Raw genomic sequence first — 17753 nt, 5'->3', positions numbered from 1 at the left:
TATATTTGTCTTTTTGAGGCAGGGTCTCACTGTGCAGTTCAGGCTGGCCTTGAGCTCACTTAGTAGCCCAGGCTGGTCTCAAATGCACAACAAACTGCCTGCCTCAGCCTCCCCAGTGCTGGGAGTACAGGTATGCGCCACCACACCCTGCTTGTTTTTTATTTCTCGAATTAAAATTGGGCATATACAAAGAAATTTTATGTTCACACCTTCCCTAAACTGTCATCTAGGATTTAAAAACTAAGAATAAGCGGTTGGCCCAGTTGCAAATACTTATAATACAGCTTAAGCAACACAAATGTTGAGTCCAGAACTTGCCAGAGACATCCTGCAGATTAAGGATCTGAAAGGCCTCTAGTCCCCTTTGGTTTTGTCTGGAATTTCACAGTGAAGAAGTGTAGTTATTCAAATGACTCTGAGGTTGAGGTTTCTTGGAACAATTCCCCCAAATTAAAAATAATTAAAACTTAACATACACATGGTTAAAATATACATCATCCAATAGCAGTAACGACTTCACCAGAGATAGCTTTTGCTGTCCCTTCTACCTTGACTTTTTGCCAAGAACAGCTAAGCTCAGATTGGAGCTGTGGGCTTCTCATGCTCAAAGCTGTGGGCCATGTCACTGAGCTCTTACAAGTCTCCGGTGTGCATCCCTGACAAAGATGGAGAGGGGGACAGGAGCTCCGGGATGCCTCCTGCTTGATGTCACAAACTGACTTCTGCATTTCCTTTTGGCCAAGTCAACTGTTTCTCCTTTTTTTATTTCTGTATTTAGTACATGGTCTCACTACATAGATTGGACTGGTAGTGATCCTCTTGTTTTCAGCCTCCCTAGAGCTCAGATTGTAGGTGTGCTGTACCATGCCCAGTCTCAGTTGCCAACTCAGTGCACCCGGGGTGACGGGGCTGGCATGGCAGACCTAGAGTTGAATCCCAGCCCTGCTCTCTGCTTAAGCAGGCACTTTAGTCCTCTGAGTTATCTGGCCAGCCCTACTATTTCTACTTTAAAGATTTCCCTTCGAGATTGCTTTTCTGTTCATGACTAAACCTAGGCATTGTGGGAAGGGGAGTAAGAGTTGCAGGAATGCATCTGGGAAGGGACTCAAACCCTGAAAGGCTTCTGCCATCCTGGCTGCTGTCAGACATTTGCAGAGATGTTATATTATGAAAACCCCAAACATACCTAAGTGGAATAGCAAAACAGAACAGACTCCATGAACTGATCACTCAGCTTTACTATTAGTATTTTACCATTCTTTTTTCATGTCATTCCTCCCCATTTAAAAAATAGCTTTGGAAGTATTGGGGGTCAAAACTGGGAATCCTGGGGAGTGAACCCAGGACTGCTTTGCTGGGCTGCAACACCAACCTTGTCCTTTTCTTCTGTTCTTATTTTGGGAGAGGGACTGACTGAAGCTTAGCCTCCCAAGTAGCTGGGAATGCAGGCATGTGCTGCCCACCACTCCTCTACTTTAAAAAAAATTATTCCTGCCCTAACTTGTGTTTTAAAGAGGAACAAAGATACCACATCATCTCATCCATAAGCACTTGTATCTCTAACAGATAAGAAATTAAAAAAAAAAAAAAAAAACTAGCTTCACTTAGTTCCTTGGAAAGCATACTTTGTGTTCATGTTGTTTAGACAAGACACCACCCCTGTATCTTGTGCTCTGAGGACCCACTAGGTAGAAAACAATGCACAATGTATCAATTTTAACTGTTTTGAAACTCAGTTTCATTATTAATTTTTTTCTCTTTAAAGTGAAACCTAGTCAGACTCTCTCCTTTTTTTTGGCCTTTTTGAGACAGGGTCTCAATATGTAGTTCAGGATGGTCTTCAACTTGCATAGATCTTTCTCATTATTTTTAATACCAGACTATATGATATTGGACTATGTTTAGAGTGTGTCCTTTGAACACCCTCATCAGTCTCTCTCTTTCTCTCTTTCTCTCTCTCTGTCTCTCTCTGTCTCTCTCTCTGTCTCTCTCTGTCTCTCTCTGTCTCTCTCTCTGTCTCTCTCTGTCTCTCTCTCTCTCTCTCTCTCTCTCTCACACACACACACACACACACACACACACACACACACAGTGAAAGTTCCCGCACCTTGCCTTGACTGACTCTTTTCAGCAGAATGCTACCACTTGGAGCTGCTATATGGCACAGCTGTTAAACACAGCTGCTTTTCTGTCCTGAAAGTATCACATGGGGAAAATCAGTCACAGAACTCACAAGCTGATTTGTCTTTATGATGATTCCCTTCTCTTTAGGAATTTGCCAGTGGCCACGTTGCTTCCTGTAAAACACCCCGTGTCCTCCATGTAGCTGGCTTCGTGCTTACTCTTTGCGCATTCTTGCTAACATCATGGGTGCACTTACAGTTAGATACTCAAATAGCACCTGTGTCTACGCATTGCAGGCGTGCTTGTGACACGCTGACGTCTGTTCCTCACGTCCGTCGAGCAGCAAACAATGCCTTCTTGTTTCTGATTTACTAATGTTTACAGTGCTCGCGTTTCCCCATGATAATTTGGCATTCACTGATGATTATGGTCTGTTTTCATTATTGTGGTAGTTTGAAAAAAAGGTTTTTTGATGCTGGGTGAATTTACTCTCCTAGTGTTTCCGTACTGCATATATTTCATTAGTTGGTCCTATTTACACTTAAAATATATTGCATATTAGAAGCTGAAATAGCTGATTTAGTCTTTATCTAGAAGTTAACATACAGACTTCAATAGATAGCTTCTCGTCACTTTCCTTCCCTCGTTATGTACTATGTTTTCTTTGTGTGTATCTTTAAGAGTTTGTTGGAAACTGGACATTTTTAGCAATGTAATGCAGCAACACTGGACATCACATTGCCACTTCCTCATCCCTGATTTGTTCTCTTGCTGGTTATTGTCATGAATTTGCCTTATGATATTTTTTTAACTACTCCGTATAGCTTGACTCTGTCATGTGCAGCATGAAGTCTTTGGTTAGCTTAGTGGTCGGCTAATGATTAGAGAGTTTTATGAAGTTGCTAAGCTCAGTAGTAAGTCAGTTTTTGCCAAAGGGATCTTCGGTGTTTAGAGACAGGCATCCACCACTCAGCCAAGTTGGTCGCAGTCCTGGGTTAGCCTTTGTGCCCTTGCTGCTGGAGAATTTCAAGATTAGATTGTGGTGACGGTTTAGGTCTTCCATAGGACTCTTCACTGTGCACATGGTCCTACACACACGGGAAGGTTTCTGGGAATGTACTGAAACTTTTCCAAGTCTGTTATGGACATCTTACTTTTCAAGATTTTCCCTTTTGTGTATGTTGGGGGAGGGAGGGCTGTGCAATCCCAGGGCTCTGTGCATGTTAGTCAAGCATTCTACCCCTGAGCTACATTCTTGGTTCTTGCATTAAAAAAAAGGTTTTTTTGGTTATTCTGTTTCTTGCTTATCTGTTATCACTATGTTAGGCAGTGGCAATATTCAGCAATTGCCTATAGTTAATTTTTAACAAACACTTAACATGGAGGAGGGCTGTTCATATTGGGTGTGCTCCAAAGTCAGATCAAGTGAAGGTAACCTGACCAGTGAGGTCATCAGGGAAGCTACTAAAGAGGTCCCTTGATGTCAGTGCCCTGAGAATGGTACCTGGAAGCTGTCCACCCATTTGCTGCCCTCCAGAGTCTGCCAGGCTGCTTGAGTTTCATCCTGATGCAGGCTGTTTGTTTTCCAGGCTACCATGGAGCTGTGGAGAGGATGCACATGGCATGGGTTAAAAACACCACCTCACTAGTAATTCTCATTGTGACACTGGGCTTGATTGTGGTTCTGGGAATCAAAGCTAGGGGACCCTGCATGATAGGCCCTATGCTGAATCCCACTCTGCCATTACCACTCTGCCACTATGCTGAACCCCAGCCCCTCTAATTTTTTTCTTGAATAAACTGAATATTGCTTCAAGCCTTTGGTTAATTTCCAGATTTCTGAAAAGTTGATTCTGGTCATTTTTGCCAGTAGTCTCATAGTTTTGTGGAGAAGAAAAATTTCGAAGTCCCTTATTCTGCCATTTTTATGACACCTGCCTAATGGTCATTTCTGACCATCATACAATTGTAATATTTCTTGTGGATTTACAAGCTGAAATTCTTTTAAATACTTTGTCTTCTGAGTTGATTTGCTGTCATGGAATCATTTGGATACAAATGACAGGATAAATGCATAGTTAAGATCTTTAGCAAATTTCAGAGATTTTTAACCTGTTCATTTTGATGGAAAATCACAGTTGGAAATCACACTGTCTAAATATGCTTCTTTTTCCCGAGAAGTTATTAACTTGAGCTTTCTCAAGGACAAGCATGAAGTAAATTATTTTTAAGAAAGAATTTGAACTTTTTCATTTGTTGTTGGTTGATTTTCTGAAACAGGATGTAAAGCTATAAAAATTAGGCTGGCCTCAAACTTAATGACCCTTCTTCTGCCTCAACCTCTTGTGTGTTGGGATTACATGCACAACTATGTTCAACTTGAAATTCTAGTTTAAAACCTGAGTTCATACTTTACATAGTCAAGATTACAGGTTGTTTTTATCTCATTTTACCTAGGATCTCTTGGCTTTGACATTTCTTTATGAACAATATACATAATTTCAAAATAGGGGGTGGAGAAGGGAACTGACAACTCCCAAGATTAACCTTCACTTTGTAAAAATTACTGTACATGTGATTTTTTTTTCCTGGTCATACATTTGTGCTGCCCATGTTTTCTTGACACATTTCAATAAAATGATTTGCAAAATAATAATAATAACAGTAGACTACTAGAATTGGGTTTATAATCTTGGTTTTTTTCATCCTTTATTTCTTTGAATACTTTGTTGTATCAGCTGATGTCTGCAGTGCGTAGCATTCACATTCCTTGTGTGGAGGTGGAGCATGCACATAATGTTTAAGTTCTTTTTCTCACCTCCACTACTTGCCTCGGTCCAGCTCCCAGCTGACAAAGATCTAACACTCTACTTTCTATCATCTATTTTTGTTTTGCTCCTTATTAGCACATGGATTTCTCCTAAGACAAACCATGCAATATTTAAACTTGTGATTTATTTCAGTTAATATTGTGTTCTCAAGGTGCACCTAGTTTCCTACAAATGACTCAAATTTATCATTCTTGGTGGCACAGTAGTTCTCCACTGTGTGTAAATGTCACATGAATGAATAAATTGTCTTTATCCATTCATCTGTGATGGATATACAGGCTGCTTCCAGGGCTTAGCTTTTATGAATTCTATGCTGTAAACATGGGCATACATGGGTCCCTATAGTATGTTGTATTTAACCTTCCAAGGAGATACTCAGAGGAATAGGTAGGTCAAATATCAAAAGGAATATAATACTTTGTTAAGGCCAAAAACTAGAAAGCCCTCAAATATCCATCAATTTTAAGGTTGTTAACTTGTCATATATTCACACAAAGAAATATGATGAGAATTAATGAAGTACAACTACACACAGTGGTATAGATACATCTTCTCAAAATTGTATACCAAGAATCCAGATACAGCTTAAAGTTTTACATTTGATATTCAGGTGTATAAATAAAAGATGGATAGAAAGACGCTAAACAAACCTATTCTGAGAGAAATGACTTTTAGGGAGACAGACCCTGGAAGAAAGTAGAAAAGATTCTCTTTGCCTGGAGTTTTCTGTGTGTTGGCTTGGTGCTTTCTAACTGGGTGCACCCCACTCGGGAACTGTCTTTTTTATAGATGAGGCTGCTGGGGTTTAAACCCAGAGTCCAATCATGCTAATCAGAGCTCCACCACTGAGCTGCATCTCTGCCCTTTTGATTGTGAGACAAGGTCTCACTAAATTGGACAGGCTGGCCTTCAGCGTGGGAGCATGGAGGCGGGGGCAGATCTCACTGTTCCTAGCCATGAACTGGTGCTTTGATTTTCTAGGAGAACATGTGCCTGCCAGGGGCTGGATCCAGACACCTGTGGTGCCTCCTTCTCTTTCGGCTGTTCGTGGAGCATGTACTACAATGGGTGTAAGTTTGCCAGAAGCAAGGTCCCAAGGAAGTTTAAATTGGCTGGAGATGACGCAAAAGAGGTTGGTTTACTTCCTGACACTCAACCAGTTTTTCCTAAAGAACAGATGGGCATGGATGTTTAAGCTAGTATATGGTCCAGAATATGTGAACAATAAGAAAATTTCAGTGTATTGTATGGAATGTTGGAGGATGCTTGTTATCCCAGCTACTCAGCAGGCTGAGGCAGGAGGATCACAAGTTCAAGGCAACCTTAGTAACTTATCGAGACCTTGTCTCAAAGTTAAAAAAAAAAAAAAAAAAAAAGGCCTTTGGATGTAGCTCAAGGTAGAGCACTTCATTAGCAGGTACAGGACCTTGAATTGAATCCTTAGCATTTTAGAAAGTGGGGAGGGAGGAAAGGAAATCAATGTATTTAGCATTTAAACCTGACCAAAATTTCAACCTCCACACCATATACCTTATACTTTTCTTTTGTATCTTAAGTACAGTGTTATGCTGTAGATACTAATAATATGTTTCTCTAAAAGGAAAATGTCATGACTTTCCTGTAGGTTACTCTAATAGTAAATGAATATATAATAATGTACAAAAGCTCTTAAAATCATGACAGACTTTTTTCAAAGGGACGTTCCTTTTCAGTAGAAATATTTAAGCTAGGCATCTTTCCATAAATTATGGACACATTTAGTAAACATTAGGAGAAGCAGCAACTCATGCTCCATGCTGAGCTTCTCCCCAAGGGAAGTGCTCACCACTTTAACCACTTTGCACGCAAAGCTGAGCAAACAGACAGAAGCCTCCTGCCTCTCCTGTAGGGCACTCCACACAGAGACCTTCACAGTTCAGGTCCCACCCAATGCTTTAAACAATCTGATTATTGAGGTCTACTTGCTAAAAACTCTAATATGAAAATGGACCTGAGCCAGTCAGCAGGACAAGTGCTTTGGACAAGGGGTGGGACTGTCCCTCCTGCCTGCCACAGTGCAAACTTGGTCTAAGGCCTCCAGTGAGACAACCGTGTCTCCATGTGTCCCACTGTCTGGGATAAGTCATCAGTATCCTGCCACCTGTCACAAAGGAAGAATCTTCACTGTCCCTCACATAGTGACCACCTGCTGTGACCACAAGAGCACAGAACAACTTGAAAAGCACGCACTAATTTGAAATGAGAATACTGTACATAGATCCATGAAGCCCCAACCCCCTTGAATGTCCCTCTTCCTCAGCAGATGACAGGACAGTGAGATGGAGAATGTGACCCCTTGAAGGCCTCAAGCTTCAGTTACCTCCCACCCCACAGAGGTCTATAGCTAGCTGCAAGCAAAGCAACCTTACCAAGCGTAGATTCCTTAGCTCGCCTTGTATAACCTTGGACAGGACTTTTTAAAAATACTAAAACAGAAGCTTTTAACTCATTGAAAGAAAGAGGGTATTTACATCCTACATCATTTGAGGGAATGCTATAACAGTTTTTTAATGTATGGCAAACGGATATACAGTTTAATGTTGAATTCTTCATTTTATACAGGAAGAGAAATTGGAGTCTCACTTGCAAAACTTGGCCACATTTATCGCACCGATATACAAGAAACTTGCCCCTGATGCTTACAATAATCAGGTAAGTTGAAATAGTTATTGGTGCTAAGTTTACTAATTAGTAAAATGGACAAAAATTTTGAAACAGCAATTTTCCTTTCCTTTTGTAACTCTTCCTCTTCCTAATAAGCCCTTGCTTCTGGCCCATGAAAAAACTGTACAGAATGGCACATTTTGATCCTTTTAGCTTTAAAGACAATGAGACTTCAGGCTCCCAGCTATTGTAGCTCCCATCCTGGTTCTCATGGGGATAAGTTTGACTCTTTAGGTAGATTTTGATCATTACATTAAAATTATTTGGCCCCAACTATAGCTTTTTCAATTGCCTGTAACTATTTTTCAGAGGATTCTAGAAAGCTGTGAGCATGCAGTGCTGTATGCATATATAGGGATGTCCCAGTATGTCACATTTTGCCATATTTTGTTTCATTTGGCCTCTATCCACTAAGTACTAATTTGTGTTACCTATTTTATGTATATTCAGCTAGATAGTAGGTGATCTTGTTGGAAATTGCTCATGGGAAAGGCTATGATGTCATCACTTTTAGGAATACCAACAACCAAAGTAGTCACACGTGAAAGCTATTGGCTATTTGTTGAAGATCCTCCATGCGGTTTCTCATGGTTAACAATTGCTTATTAAAAGGAGACAGACAGTAAAACAGCAGTTATCAGTATATTAGTTAGGTCTTGTCACTGGGACAGAATATCTGACCCCTGCATCCTAAGGGAGGAGAGGTTTAATTTGACTCACGGTGCCTGAAAGCTCAGGCCGTGCTCATCTGTCCTCTAGGTAGCAACACCATGGTGGGAGGGCATGGTGAAGCAGAACTGCTCAGTTCATGGAGGCTGGGAAAGCAGAGCAGGGAACCGCACAAAGAGGAAGGAGACAGGGCTGGAGACATTCTCTAGGTGACACCCTGTGACCCACATCCTCCAATAGGCTGTCTCCCTCAGAGCCCCTGCAGCTATGCAGCCTGTGTGTGCTTGCTGCCCTCATTGTCCCCGCCCCTCAGGACTCTCTTGAGCCAGGTAAGTTAACAGTTAACTATGCAATAGATAAGATGAAGGTAACTAGCACAGAGGCCTGTGCATACTTCTGAGAGAATGAGAAAGGGTCGTTCCTAAAAGTAGAGATGTAACATCACAAATGTACCTGGATGACAAATCTGTAGACTGTCTTGGAGATTAATGTTGGGGAATGAACTGATGTTGATCTGTATTTCAAAAAGGCTACTCAAGGAGCCAAATGAGGCAGAGTGTAAGGTCAAAAAGAGAAGAAAGCTACTGTAGTTGTTAGGCAAGGCATTTGTAGACACCATGTTAAAGGATTAGCATGGAGGATGGAGAAAATAAAATCTGTCCATGAAATATGTGAGGTACAGTTTGTCAAGGGTGATGTCTAATTGCACGTAAGGACAGGCAGTAAAGAACTTAGGGACCCACCGAGTTTGTGGTTGGCACATGTGATTCTATCAGACGTATCAAAGATCAGTGAAGACCAGTGTGTTTAATAAGTGAACGGGGAAAGGCATTGAATTTCTTTTTGTAGTGCGTGGACTGACAGGTATCTGGGTTAGAGGAGCAACCAGGAGGAAGATGGGAGATTTTGGATCTGGCAGGATGCAATAAGGAGCTGCAGCACTGGCATGGCTGGGAATGCAGGCCCTCATTGTTTTCAGAGTACAGGTTATCCAGAGGAGAAAGGACCAATAACAAAGTCAATTAAAGCTTTTAAATGGATAAGAGTTTTAATATTGCATGGCAGATACTATGGGTTCTGTCCATTGATATGTTAGTGACTTAGAAATAAAAACAGCCATGTCATCTGTACTCATAGCACAGGTAAAGAACATCTGCTATTGTGGGTAGTATCATAGAGCTGGCACTTGGTCTTTGCCCCTTCTCCTCTACTGAGTTATCTCTCATTTCACATTTGAACATCCTTCTTTGCTATATTCCTTGATTTTATCACATTTTCTTGCTATGCTAAGCTTCACTGAGTCTTGACATCATTTCTTCAGTTCTATGTATCATTTTTCTCCTGTCTGTGTGGGAGACATATGCTTGCTCGTCTATGATTTTTGCACCATGAGACATGAAATAGTAGGTTCACATCTCAAAGGTATACGCTGCCTGTCATTTGTGGAGAAGAACCTTAGGCAAGTGCTGTCTCAGAGTACCTTCTGTGATGAAAATGTTCTGCTTCTGCTATTCAGTATCATAGTCACTGGCCATTTGGGTCTTAAACACTCGCTATGTGGCTTGGGTGACCATCTTAGCATAATTTGAGCCCAGAAGAAAGCCAAAAACTTCGATTTGTTGTCCAGACATAGGAGTGGATTTCTGGTGATCCACTCACACCATGCTACATGTGCCCAGTGGGAAATAATAGGAAACTGGTGAAAACTTACTGGGTAGTGAGCACATCACCTGTCTTTATAGCATGGCTCTGTTCATGCAGCATCTCAGGGAAGGGAAACTACCAGTGCCGGGGAGGAGCCATTCAAAGAAGCAGACCGGGCCATCCTTTGAGCTCCCAACAAACCTGAAGTCATTGTGTTGCCAACAGCCAGCTGGCAGGAGACTTCCCAACACCCAGGAAGTAGAGCAGAGCAGAGCACTCATGAGGATTCTGCTCTGTGAGAAGCAACTGGGGGTGCTCTGGGCCCGCCTAAGAGTACTTAAGATCAAGACCATGAAGGGTCAAATTGATTCAAAAGTAATTTAATAGTACTGCAGAAGAAAGATTTGTTTTTAAGTTCAACAATCAACAAGGTATAATTTGTAATGTCCAGCATCCATTTAAAACTTGCCCAAAAAACCCTAGGGAGTATGACATACAGTGAGAAAGAATGGACATCTGGTAACAGAAGTGTCCCAGGAATGACACAACCATAGAATATGAGGACCTTGGAATTCACACAGTCATATTCTTTCTGGACATTCAGATGATCATAAGAAACCATGAACTGTGAACAACACAAAGAAAAATCCACCCTAAGCTGCTAGAAAGAACATTTATAAAGCCTAAATATAAAAATATGCTAGGTGGAATTTTAGCAACAGAAGCTTAGTAAGCTTGTAAACATAGCAATGGAAAATTTCCAATATCCAGACAACAAAAAAGATTGAGGAAAAATGGAATTGATCAGTGGCAGACAATATGTGCTGCAAGTAATAGAAGGCCTACAAGAGATTTTTTTTTAATTCTAAAAATGGAAATTTTTTCACATTTCTCCAAAATGATACTATACACCCATAGATATGAGAACATCAATAAATCCTAAATTTTACGAAGCCACAGTGAAAAGTGCATAGAAACATCATAATAAGTTTGTCCCCAATAGTGGTAAAGAGAATAAAATTTCATGTGGAAAGTAACCATAAAGACATGAAATTGTATGTCACAAAAGAAGAAAGAAAATATAGATCTTTCAAATACTTAAAGGGGCGTAGACTCTTATCAACTCAGAAATCTGTAATCAGTACCAACCTTTCTCAGAAGATGAAAAAATTCATTTTTCAGGCATCAAAGGTGAAGGAATTGACCAATAGCAAATTAGCATCTTAAAATGCAAAGGAAGTGATTGGGCAGATAAGAAAGCATAGAAGATAAAACCTAGCTTGTTTGTTTGTTTGTTTGTTTGTCTGAGGCAAGGTTTGTAGAGTTCAGCCTAGCCTTGATGTCACCAAAGTCCTCCTGCCTCAGCCTTCCAAGTGCTGGAAAAATTACTATAAAGATGACTTTTATCTAAAAATATATTCACACTGCATACTGAGGTCCAGAGCATACACAAGTATGAACTGAAACTGTACTGTTGTAAAGTTCTTATACTGCATGTGGACTCATACATTATTTCACTGTTGACTACAGACTTTAAAGCCAATACCACTGAAGTATGTATAGGTCAGACAGGAAAGAGAAAAGGGGAACCATTTCAAAAATACTATTTTAAACAAATGGAACACAAAAGGTAAGACAAATAGAAAACAGATATATTTAAATTCATCCACATCAGCAGCCCTATGAACTATGAATGGTATTAACACTGCACTGAAAGAGCAAAGCTAAGCAAACCCCTTTAATCATAAAGACGTAAGCAAAAAATTGGAGGAGAAGGAAAGACACATCGTGCTCACATTGATCAAAAGAAAAGCCAGAGCAACTATCAAGCAGGCAGACTTCATTATAACAAAGGTTATCATTTAATGGGGAGACTCACATCAAGAGAACATAATTGTCTCAAATTGTTACACTTAATATCTTCAAATTAAAAGCAAAGAGTGGGGGCCGGAGAGATGGCTCAGTAGGATAAGCACTTGACTGGCAAACGCAAGGATCTGAGTTCAATCCCCGGTTCCACAAAAAAAAAAATAATAATAATAATAAAATAAAAGCAAAGAGTAAAAATCTCACAACTACAGAGATTTGAACATATCTCTCAATAATTAATACAATAAGTAGAAAGTGTAACAGGAGAAGATTCAGCAATTTTAACCAATTTACAAAGCCATTATCAATAAAATTTAAAGCCTCAAATATAAATAAATGAAGTGAAATAAACTAACAGAAGGGTACCTACAAAATCCTTAAACATCTGGAAATTGAGCACTATCTAAATACCCTATGAAGAAATCACCTAGGAAATTAGGAAGCAAAAAGTGAATGGACGGCAGAAATGACACTGGAATGTGCGCAGTGCAGGTAGAGCCTCAGGCGTTCAGGGGTTGACATGCAAGTGTAGTTTCAAGTCAGGAAACTTCATGCCCTGAGAAACTTGAAAAACAGAGCAGTTAAGCCCTGCGGGTGGAAGACAGGACAAACTAAAGACAAGAACAAAAATCAGTGAAACAGAAGAAACAAAAATGCAGTAAGTAAGTGAACCTAGAAGCTGGTACTTTGAGACAGTTTGTTCGGGAGCAATAGAGATGCAAAAAATGACCCACACCGAGAATTGGAGGCAGGAGGTGTAGACCAGTGTACACACACACACACATGCACACACACACACACACACACACACACACACACACACGAGAAACACCATTACTAACTTCATATCCATAAATTCAGCAAGTTATGTGATATAGAGCCTTTGAAAGATATAACTAGCAAAACTCATTAAGGGAAAAGTAGTCAAAACCTGTGACCTAGTTTTGATTTATAGCTGAAAACCGTCCACGAAGAACACCTCCTACCCAGGTTAGCAAAGGATCCCAGCTCTTGCAAATTCCTCCAGCACTGGAAAATCTATAAACGCTTCCCGGTTCTTTCTCTGCAGCTGGTACCCTTCTAGTACCAGGACTAGACAAAGGCATTCGGGAAAAGAAATTCTACAGCATGGCTGTAAAAATTCTTAATGTATTAAATCCAGCAGAATAGAAGAGAGAAAATGGAGCTCATGTCAGGAATGCATGACACATTTGACTCTCAAAGTCATTTTCCAAATCAACAGATGTAACAGAAAAAACAGGATTCCTCAACAGATGCAGAGAACACACTTGTCAACATTCAGCATCCATACAATGGAGCTTTCTCTCCCTAAGAGATGAAACTCTGGGAGCTAAGTCATGCTCTCTCTCCTAAGATGAAGGCCATGACAAGCGGTGTGGCCTCCCACTTTTGTACTTGGGGATGACACACTTGTCTCCTGAGAAAGTGTTCCCCCAAAATCTAAAACATCATCATCAATTAGAACTATTTGAGGCAAATCTGCACACTGGTAGCTGTGGTTCCCATGGTTCTGTCTTCAGCTCCACACTGCTTTCCTTGCCCCAAAATGCATTAACTCATCTCTAATTTTGGAGAATTCAACCGATGACTGCAGCAGAGCCTCCTGGGGTGTGTGCTTGATTTCCATGACCCACAGTGAAGTGACCTTAGCCATCGAGCCACTTTCTGTAATGAGTATGAACACACAGTGGCGCCATCCAGAATTGGACGAAATCTGCACCCGTGGGCAGAGTCACCGAGAAAGAATGGGACATCTGCGGGCACCAGCTGAGGGAATAGCGAACTGATCTAAAACTAGCATGATTGAAAGTAAAAGCACTGTATTGAAGGATGTGAGGGCATTGCAGACCTTGAACTACTAATAAGCTTAGCAAAATGATACAATAAGAACACTCTGATATACTAGCAATAATTAAAAATTTAAACAAGAATAACCAACAACTAAAATAGCATCCAGAATGCAAAATTCTCAGGCATAAACTTGACAGAAATCTCTTTGATAAATTGGAGAGCTATACCATGTTAATCACAAGACTAAACATTGCTAAATGTCAATTCTTCCCAAACTAATTGATGAATTTAGTATCAAAACCTGAGCAAGCTTTTTGAAAGAAATTGACAAGATGATAAAAGCCATACGCTATACAGTGGTACCTTTGCTCACAAATTTCTTCCATGATTCTGGAAAAGATGGCCTTAGTTGTGTTTGTCACCTAAAGCAGAGTTCCAGACTGGAAGCAAAGTTTGCCAAGTGATGATACTGGCAAACTGAATTGTTCAAAAGCAGAAGTGTTCATAGGCTGAAGGATTACTGTGTGTGTGTGTACAGGCAGGTTTGGTTCCAAGATCACAAACACCTTCAACTTGCTAATAATCTACTAAGAGAATTGTTACTGATATGTACACACACACACACACACACACACACACACACACACAATAAATATACCAATGGATTAAAGAGTTTATAATCTCAGTCCATTGATTTTATTTAACAAAGACAGTTGAATCATCTCATCCAGCGGTATTTGTAGAATTGGATAGCCATATGGAGTGTGTACACATACCCATAAATGCTTAGTTCACACCATATATAAAAATTACCTCCTCCAAGCTACTCCAATTTAAAATGCAAACTATTCTGTAGTGGCAGAAAGCAGATCAGCAGCTGCCTGCAAACAAAACAAAAGATGAGGCTTTCAAAGATACATGGGGAAAACTTGAAAAACTTGGGGTTCTGTGGAAATTAGACTTTATTTTGTGTACAGTGGTCATTATGTGGGTGTACATGCATATCCCAAATGCCTATGTAGAATACCTGCTTAGCAGTGAATAATTGGTACTTAAGAATGACTAATAATTGGGAGCTAAGGGTACAGCTGGTTGGCATCATTCTTGCCTTTTGTGTGTGAGTGCTGGGGTACATTCAGAAGGAGACAAAGCCACCAGAAGGCTCCCTGTCAGTTATACTTAAGTAACTCTGCAAAATACAAATTAAACCCTGGTAAGAAATTTGTTCTACTATGGGTCATTCCATTTTATTCCTGGATGTCCAGCGCAAAGCATTCCTAGAGGTTGGATGTAGCCCAGGCCCCTCAGGATGCTTTTATCCAGGTGTGAAGTCAGCCCCCCACCTCTTGACACATGCTATTGTCTTCCTCAGGTGGAATATGAGCACAGAGCCCCCGAGTGTCGGCTGGGGCTAAAGGAGGGCCGCCCATTCTCAGGGGTCACCGCATGCTTGGACTTCTGCGCCCATGCCCACAGGGACCTGCACAACATGCACAATGGCAGCACACTGGTGAGTGTCCTGTGTCCCACACACAAGCTGCAGTTCCAGGGTGAGCTTTCTTGGTTTAAGTTGCATATACCTACCAGGTGGGCACAGTGGAAGAAACTATACTGACAATAAATACAAGCACTGTGGGGTTCTCAGCGACAAGCTGAGTCCATGTCCAAGCAGCCTGTCCAGTTACCTGATGGGAACCACTCCCTCTTTAGAATCTGTGCCCAGGAGGTTATGCCCAGTTGAGCAGAAAACCATTCACTAGAGAAGGTCCCTGTCACTGCGCCACATGGTGCAGATGAAAACATCATCACTGTTGCTTGTGCACTGTGATGAACCGCAGTGCAGTGGGCCGTTCTAACCTGCTTTCCAAGTTGAAGCTGTGATGGAAGAACATCAGTGGGGTCTTAGGGAGGTGCCTGTTCCCCCTGTTGAAGCCTGTTGCTTTGTCTTGCCTGCAGAGTGCAGATTAAAAGGTGGAAAAAAAACAATTCAGAGTCTGGCATAGGGCTTCATGCCTAGAGTCCCAGATGCTGAGACAGAAAGGGTACTTGAGCTTATGAGTTTTCAAGACCAGCCCAGGCAACATGTTCTCAAAGGGAACAAAAGAAAGTTCTGATGAAGAAGCTTTCAACTATAAATGAGGTAGCCCAGTGCGTTGCCAGCTTGGACATAGGCAGAGTTGAGGAAAATGTCCAGTGAGGCTTGAGATGAAACATAGATCCCAGGCAGCAGGTCATTCTAGGGTGGCAGGGGACTCAACCCCAGGGCATTTTGAGAAACCATGAGCAAAGTTTGAAGGAGAAGGTATTAGCTTAATGTCTTAGATCAGAACTCGGAAAACAGCAAAGGACTAAGAGTATTTAATTCACCTCCTCGGAAATGCTGAAACCATTCCCAGTTTGCTGGCTGTGGGGACCTCTTGGCCAATGTGCTTACCCTGCAGAGCAAGCCCCAAGCCCACCTCCCTCCCTCCCGCCCACCCTATAGACTGAACTGTGATGTCTCCCTTCCCCACCAGGTGTGCACGCTCACAAGAGAAGACAATCGAGACATGGGAAGCACACCCGAGGATGAGCAGCTGCACGTGCTGCCTCTGTACAAGATTGCCGACGAGGACGAGTTCGGGAGTGTGGAGGCTCAGGAGGAGAAGAAGCGAAGTGGCGCCATTCAGGTGCTGACCTCCTTCCGGCGGAAGGTCAGAATGTTGGCAGAGCCAGCCAAGACCTGCAGACAGAGGAAGCTAGAGGCCAGGAAAGCGGCCGCTGAGAAGCTGTCCTCACTGGAGAACAGTGCCAAGAGCGAGAAGGAGAAGGTGGCTGCTGTGCTGCGGACAAAGCAGGCAGAGACTGCAGGCCAGGCCAAGGAGCTGACGGGTAAGTGTGTGTGTGTGCTGTGTGGCTGAGTGGGAGCCTAGCGGCATTGGTTCAGGAGGCTGTATCCATTATAGCCTTCGCTCTGTGCCAGAGTCTTCCTTAGCATACCAGGCTCTGCTCTCAGAGGTGCTGTTCCTGAGCTTGATGGAGAAGTTTGGATTTTATTTCATAATAAACTGAGAAAAGCAAAAGTACAAGTGACAGGATAAAAACTGTGTCAGCCTGGCAATGCGGCACTGTGTACAGCACTGTGGGCACGCCTGCAGAGCCAAGAAGGCGGGCACAACCTTAGCCATGGATGCTGCCAGTGAAGGTGTAGCAAGCATCATGCAGGTGAAGTCCTCCAAAATGAAAAAAAGTTGTGCTCTTGTGGCAGGCAAATCCTGGAATAAAGGAAAAAATAGTTTTATCTGACTGGGCATGGAGACTGAGGCAGGACAAGAACTGCAAGTCTGAGGCCAGCTTGGCATACATAGTAAACTCAAGTCCATCTGGGCCACATAGGAAGATTTTGTTTTTAAAAAAACAAAAAGTTTTTAAGCCTACGTTTGATGTTCGTTTGGAAAAGATCCTTTTCGTTAGATGCGCTGAGTCTGTAATTTACATATAGCTGTTCTCTGAAACCCATCAAGAGAGGAGGATGCACCTCTACTTACAGCAGTGGAGCCTTTTGCTCAACATTAAGTTGAGATTCTCCTTCCATTGCCCTTGGCCTCACATCTACTGTTGAAACTATTAAAAAAAAAAAAATTCCAAATTTTGGGAATTAACTGCAGAAAATGTGTCTTTTGTGCTGCTAATCCAGTTTGCTTAGAAGCAACCATCTCTGCTAGGCAAAGGGAAATGAAGATATTCAGAAGACTAAGTTTTTTTTTTTTTAATTTTCCAAAACTTCTTGTAAAGAAACAAATCATTAAAGCATATATATAAAAATATTAGTTATGGAAGAACAAAATTAAACAGCATTTTATTCCACATTAGAAAGAAAGAAAAAAGGACCAAGTGTGTAAGAAACTAGATTAATTAGAGGACTGAAAGAAAAGATCTGTCCTCTCTGAATTTTATACTTAGCAAACATACCTTTGAAAACTAAAAGTAAGATTTTCTAGTTATACAAACTTGTGATATTTTAATACCTCCAGAAGTAGCATATAGGAAATAGCAAAGAGCATAATTCAAAAGGCAAGAGAAGTTGCAGTATGCTCCTGGATGAACAATAAAGAGCTCTCA

At 41.4% G+C, this 17753-nt stretch overlaps 1 protein-coding gene across 2 annotated transcripts in view; it reads left to right on the top strand.

The window, feature by feature from the left end:
• Tet2 (tet methylcytosine dioxygenase 2) overlaps nucleotides 1-17753 on the top strand; it is a 92801-nt gene that overhangs the window by 60548 nt on the left and 14500 nt on the right. For both annotated transcript variants that reach the window (XM_023710029.1, XM_004626707.2), the window contains 4 exons: nucleotides 5937-6087; nucleotides 7557-7646; nucleotides 15025-15162; nucleotides 16169-16523. In XM_023710029.1, the coding sequence (XP_023565797.1) occupies nucleotides 5937-6087; nucleotides 7557-7646; nucleotides 15025-15162; nucleotides 16169-16523 (734 nt within the window). The remainder of the gene's footprint in view (nucleotides 1-5936; nucleotides 6088-7556; nucleotides 7647-15024; nucleotides 15163-16168; nucleotides 16524-17753) is intronic.

The sequence above is a fragment of the Octodon degus genome, unplaced genomic scaffold (assembly GCF_000260255.1).
Source record: "Octodon degus isolate 3935 unplaced genomic scaffold, OctDeg1.0 scaffold00016, whole genome shotgun sequence".
NCBI lineage: Eukaryota > Metazoa > Chordata > Mammalia > Rodentia > Octodontidae > Octodon > Octodon degus.
This window is presented reverse-complemented; position numbering and strand designations above follow the sequence as displayed.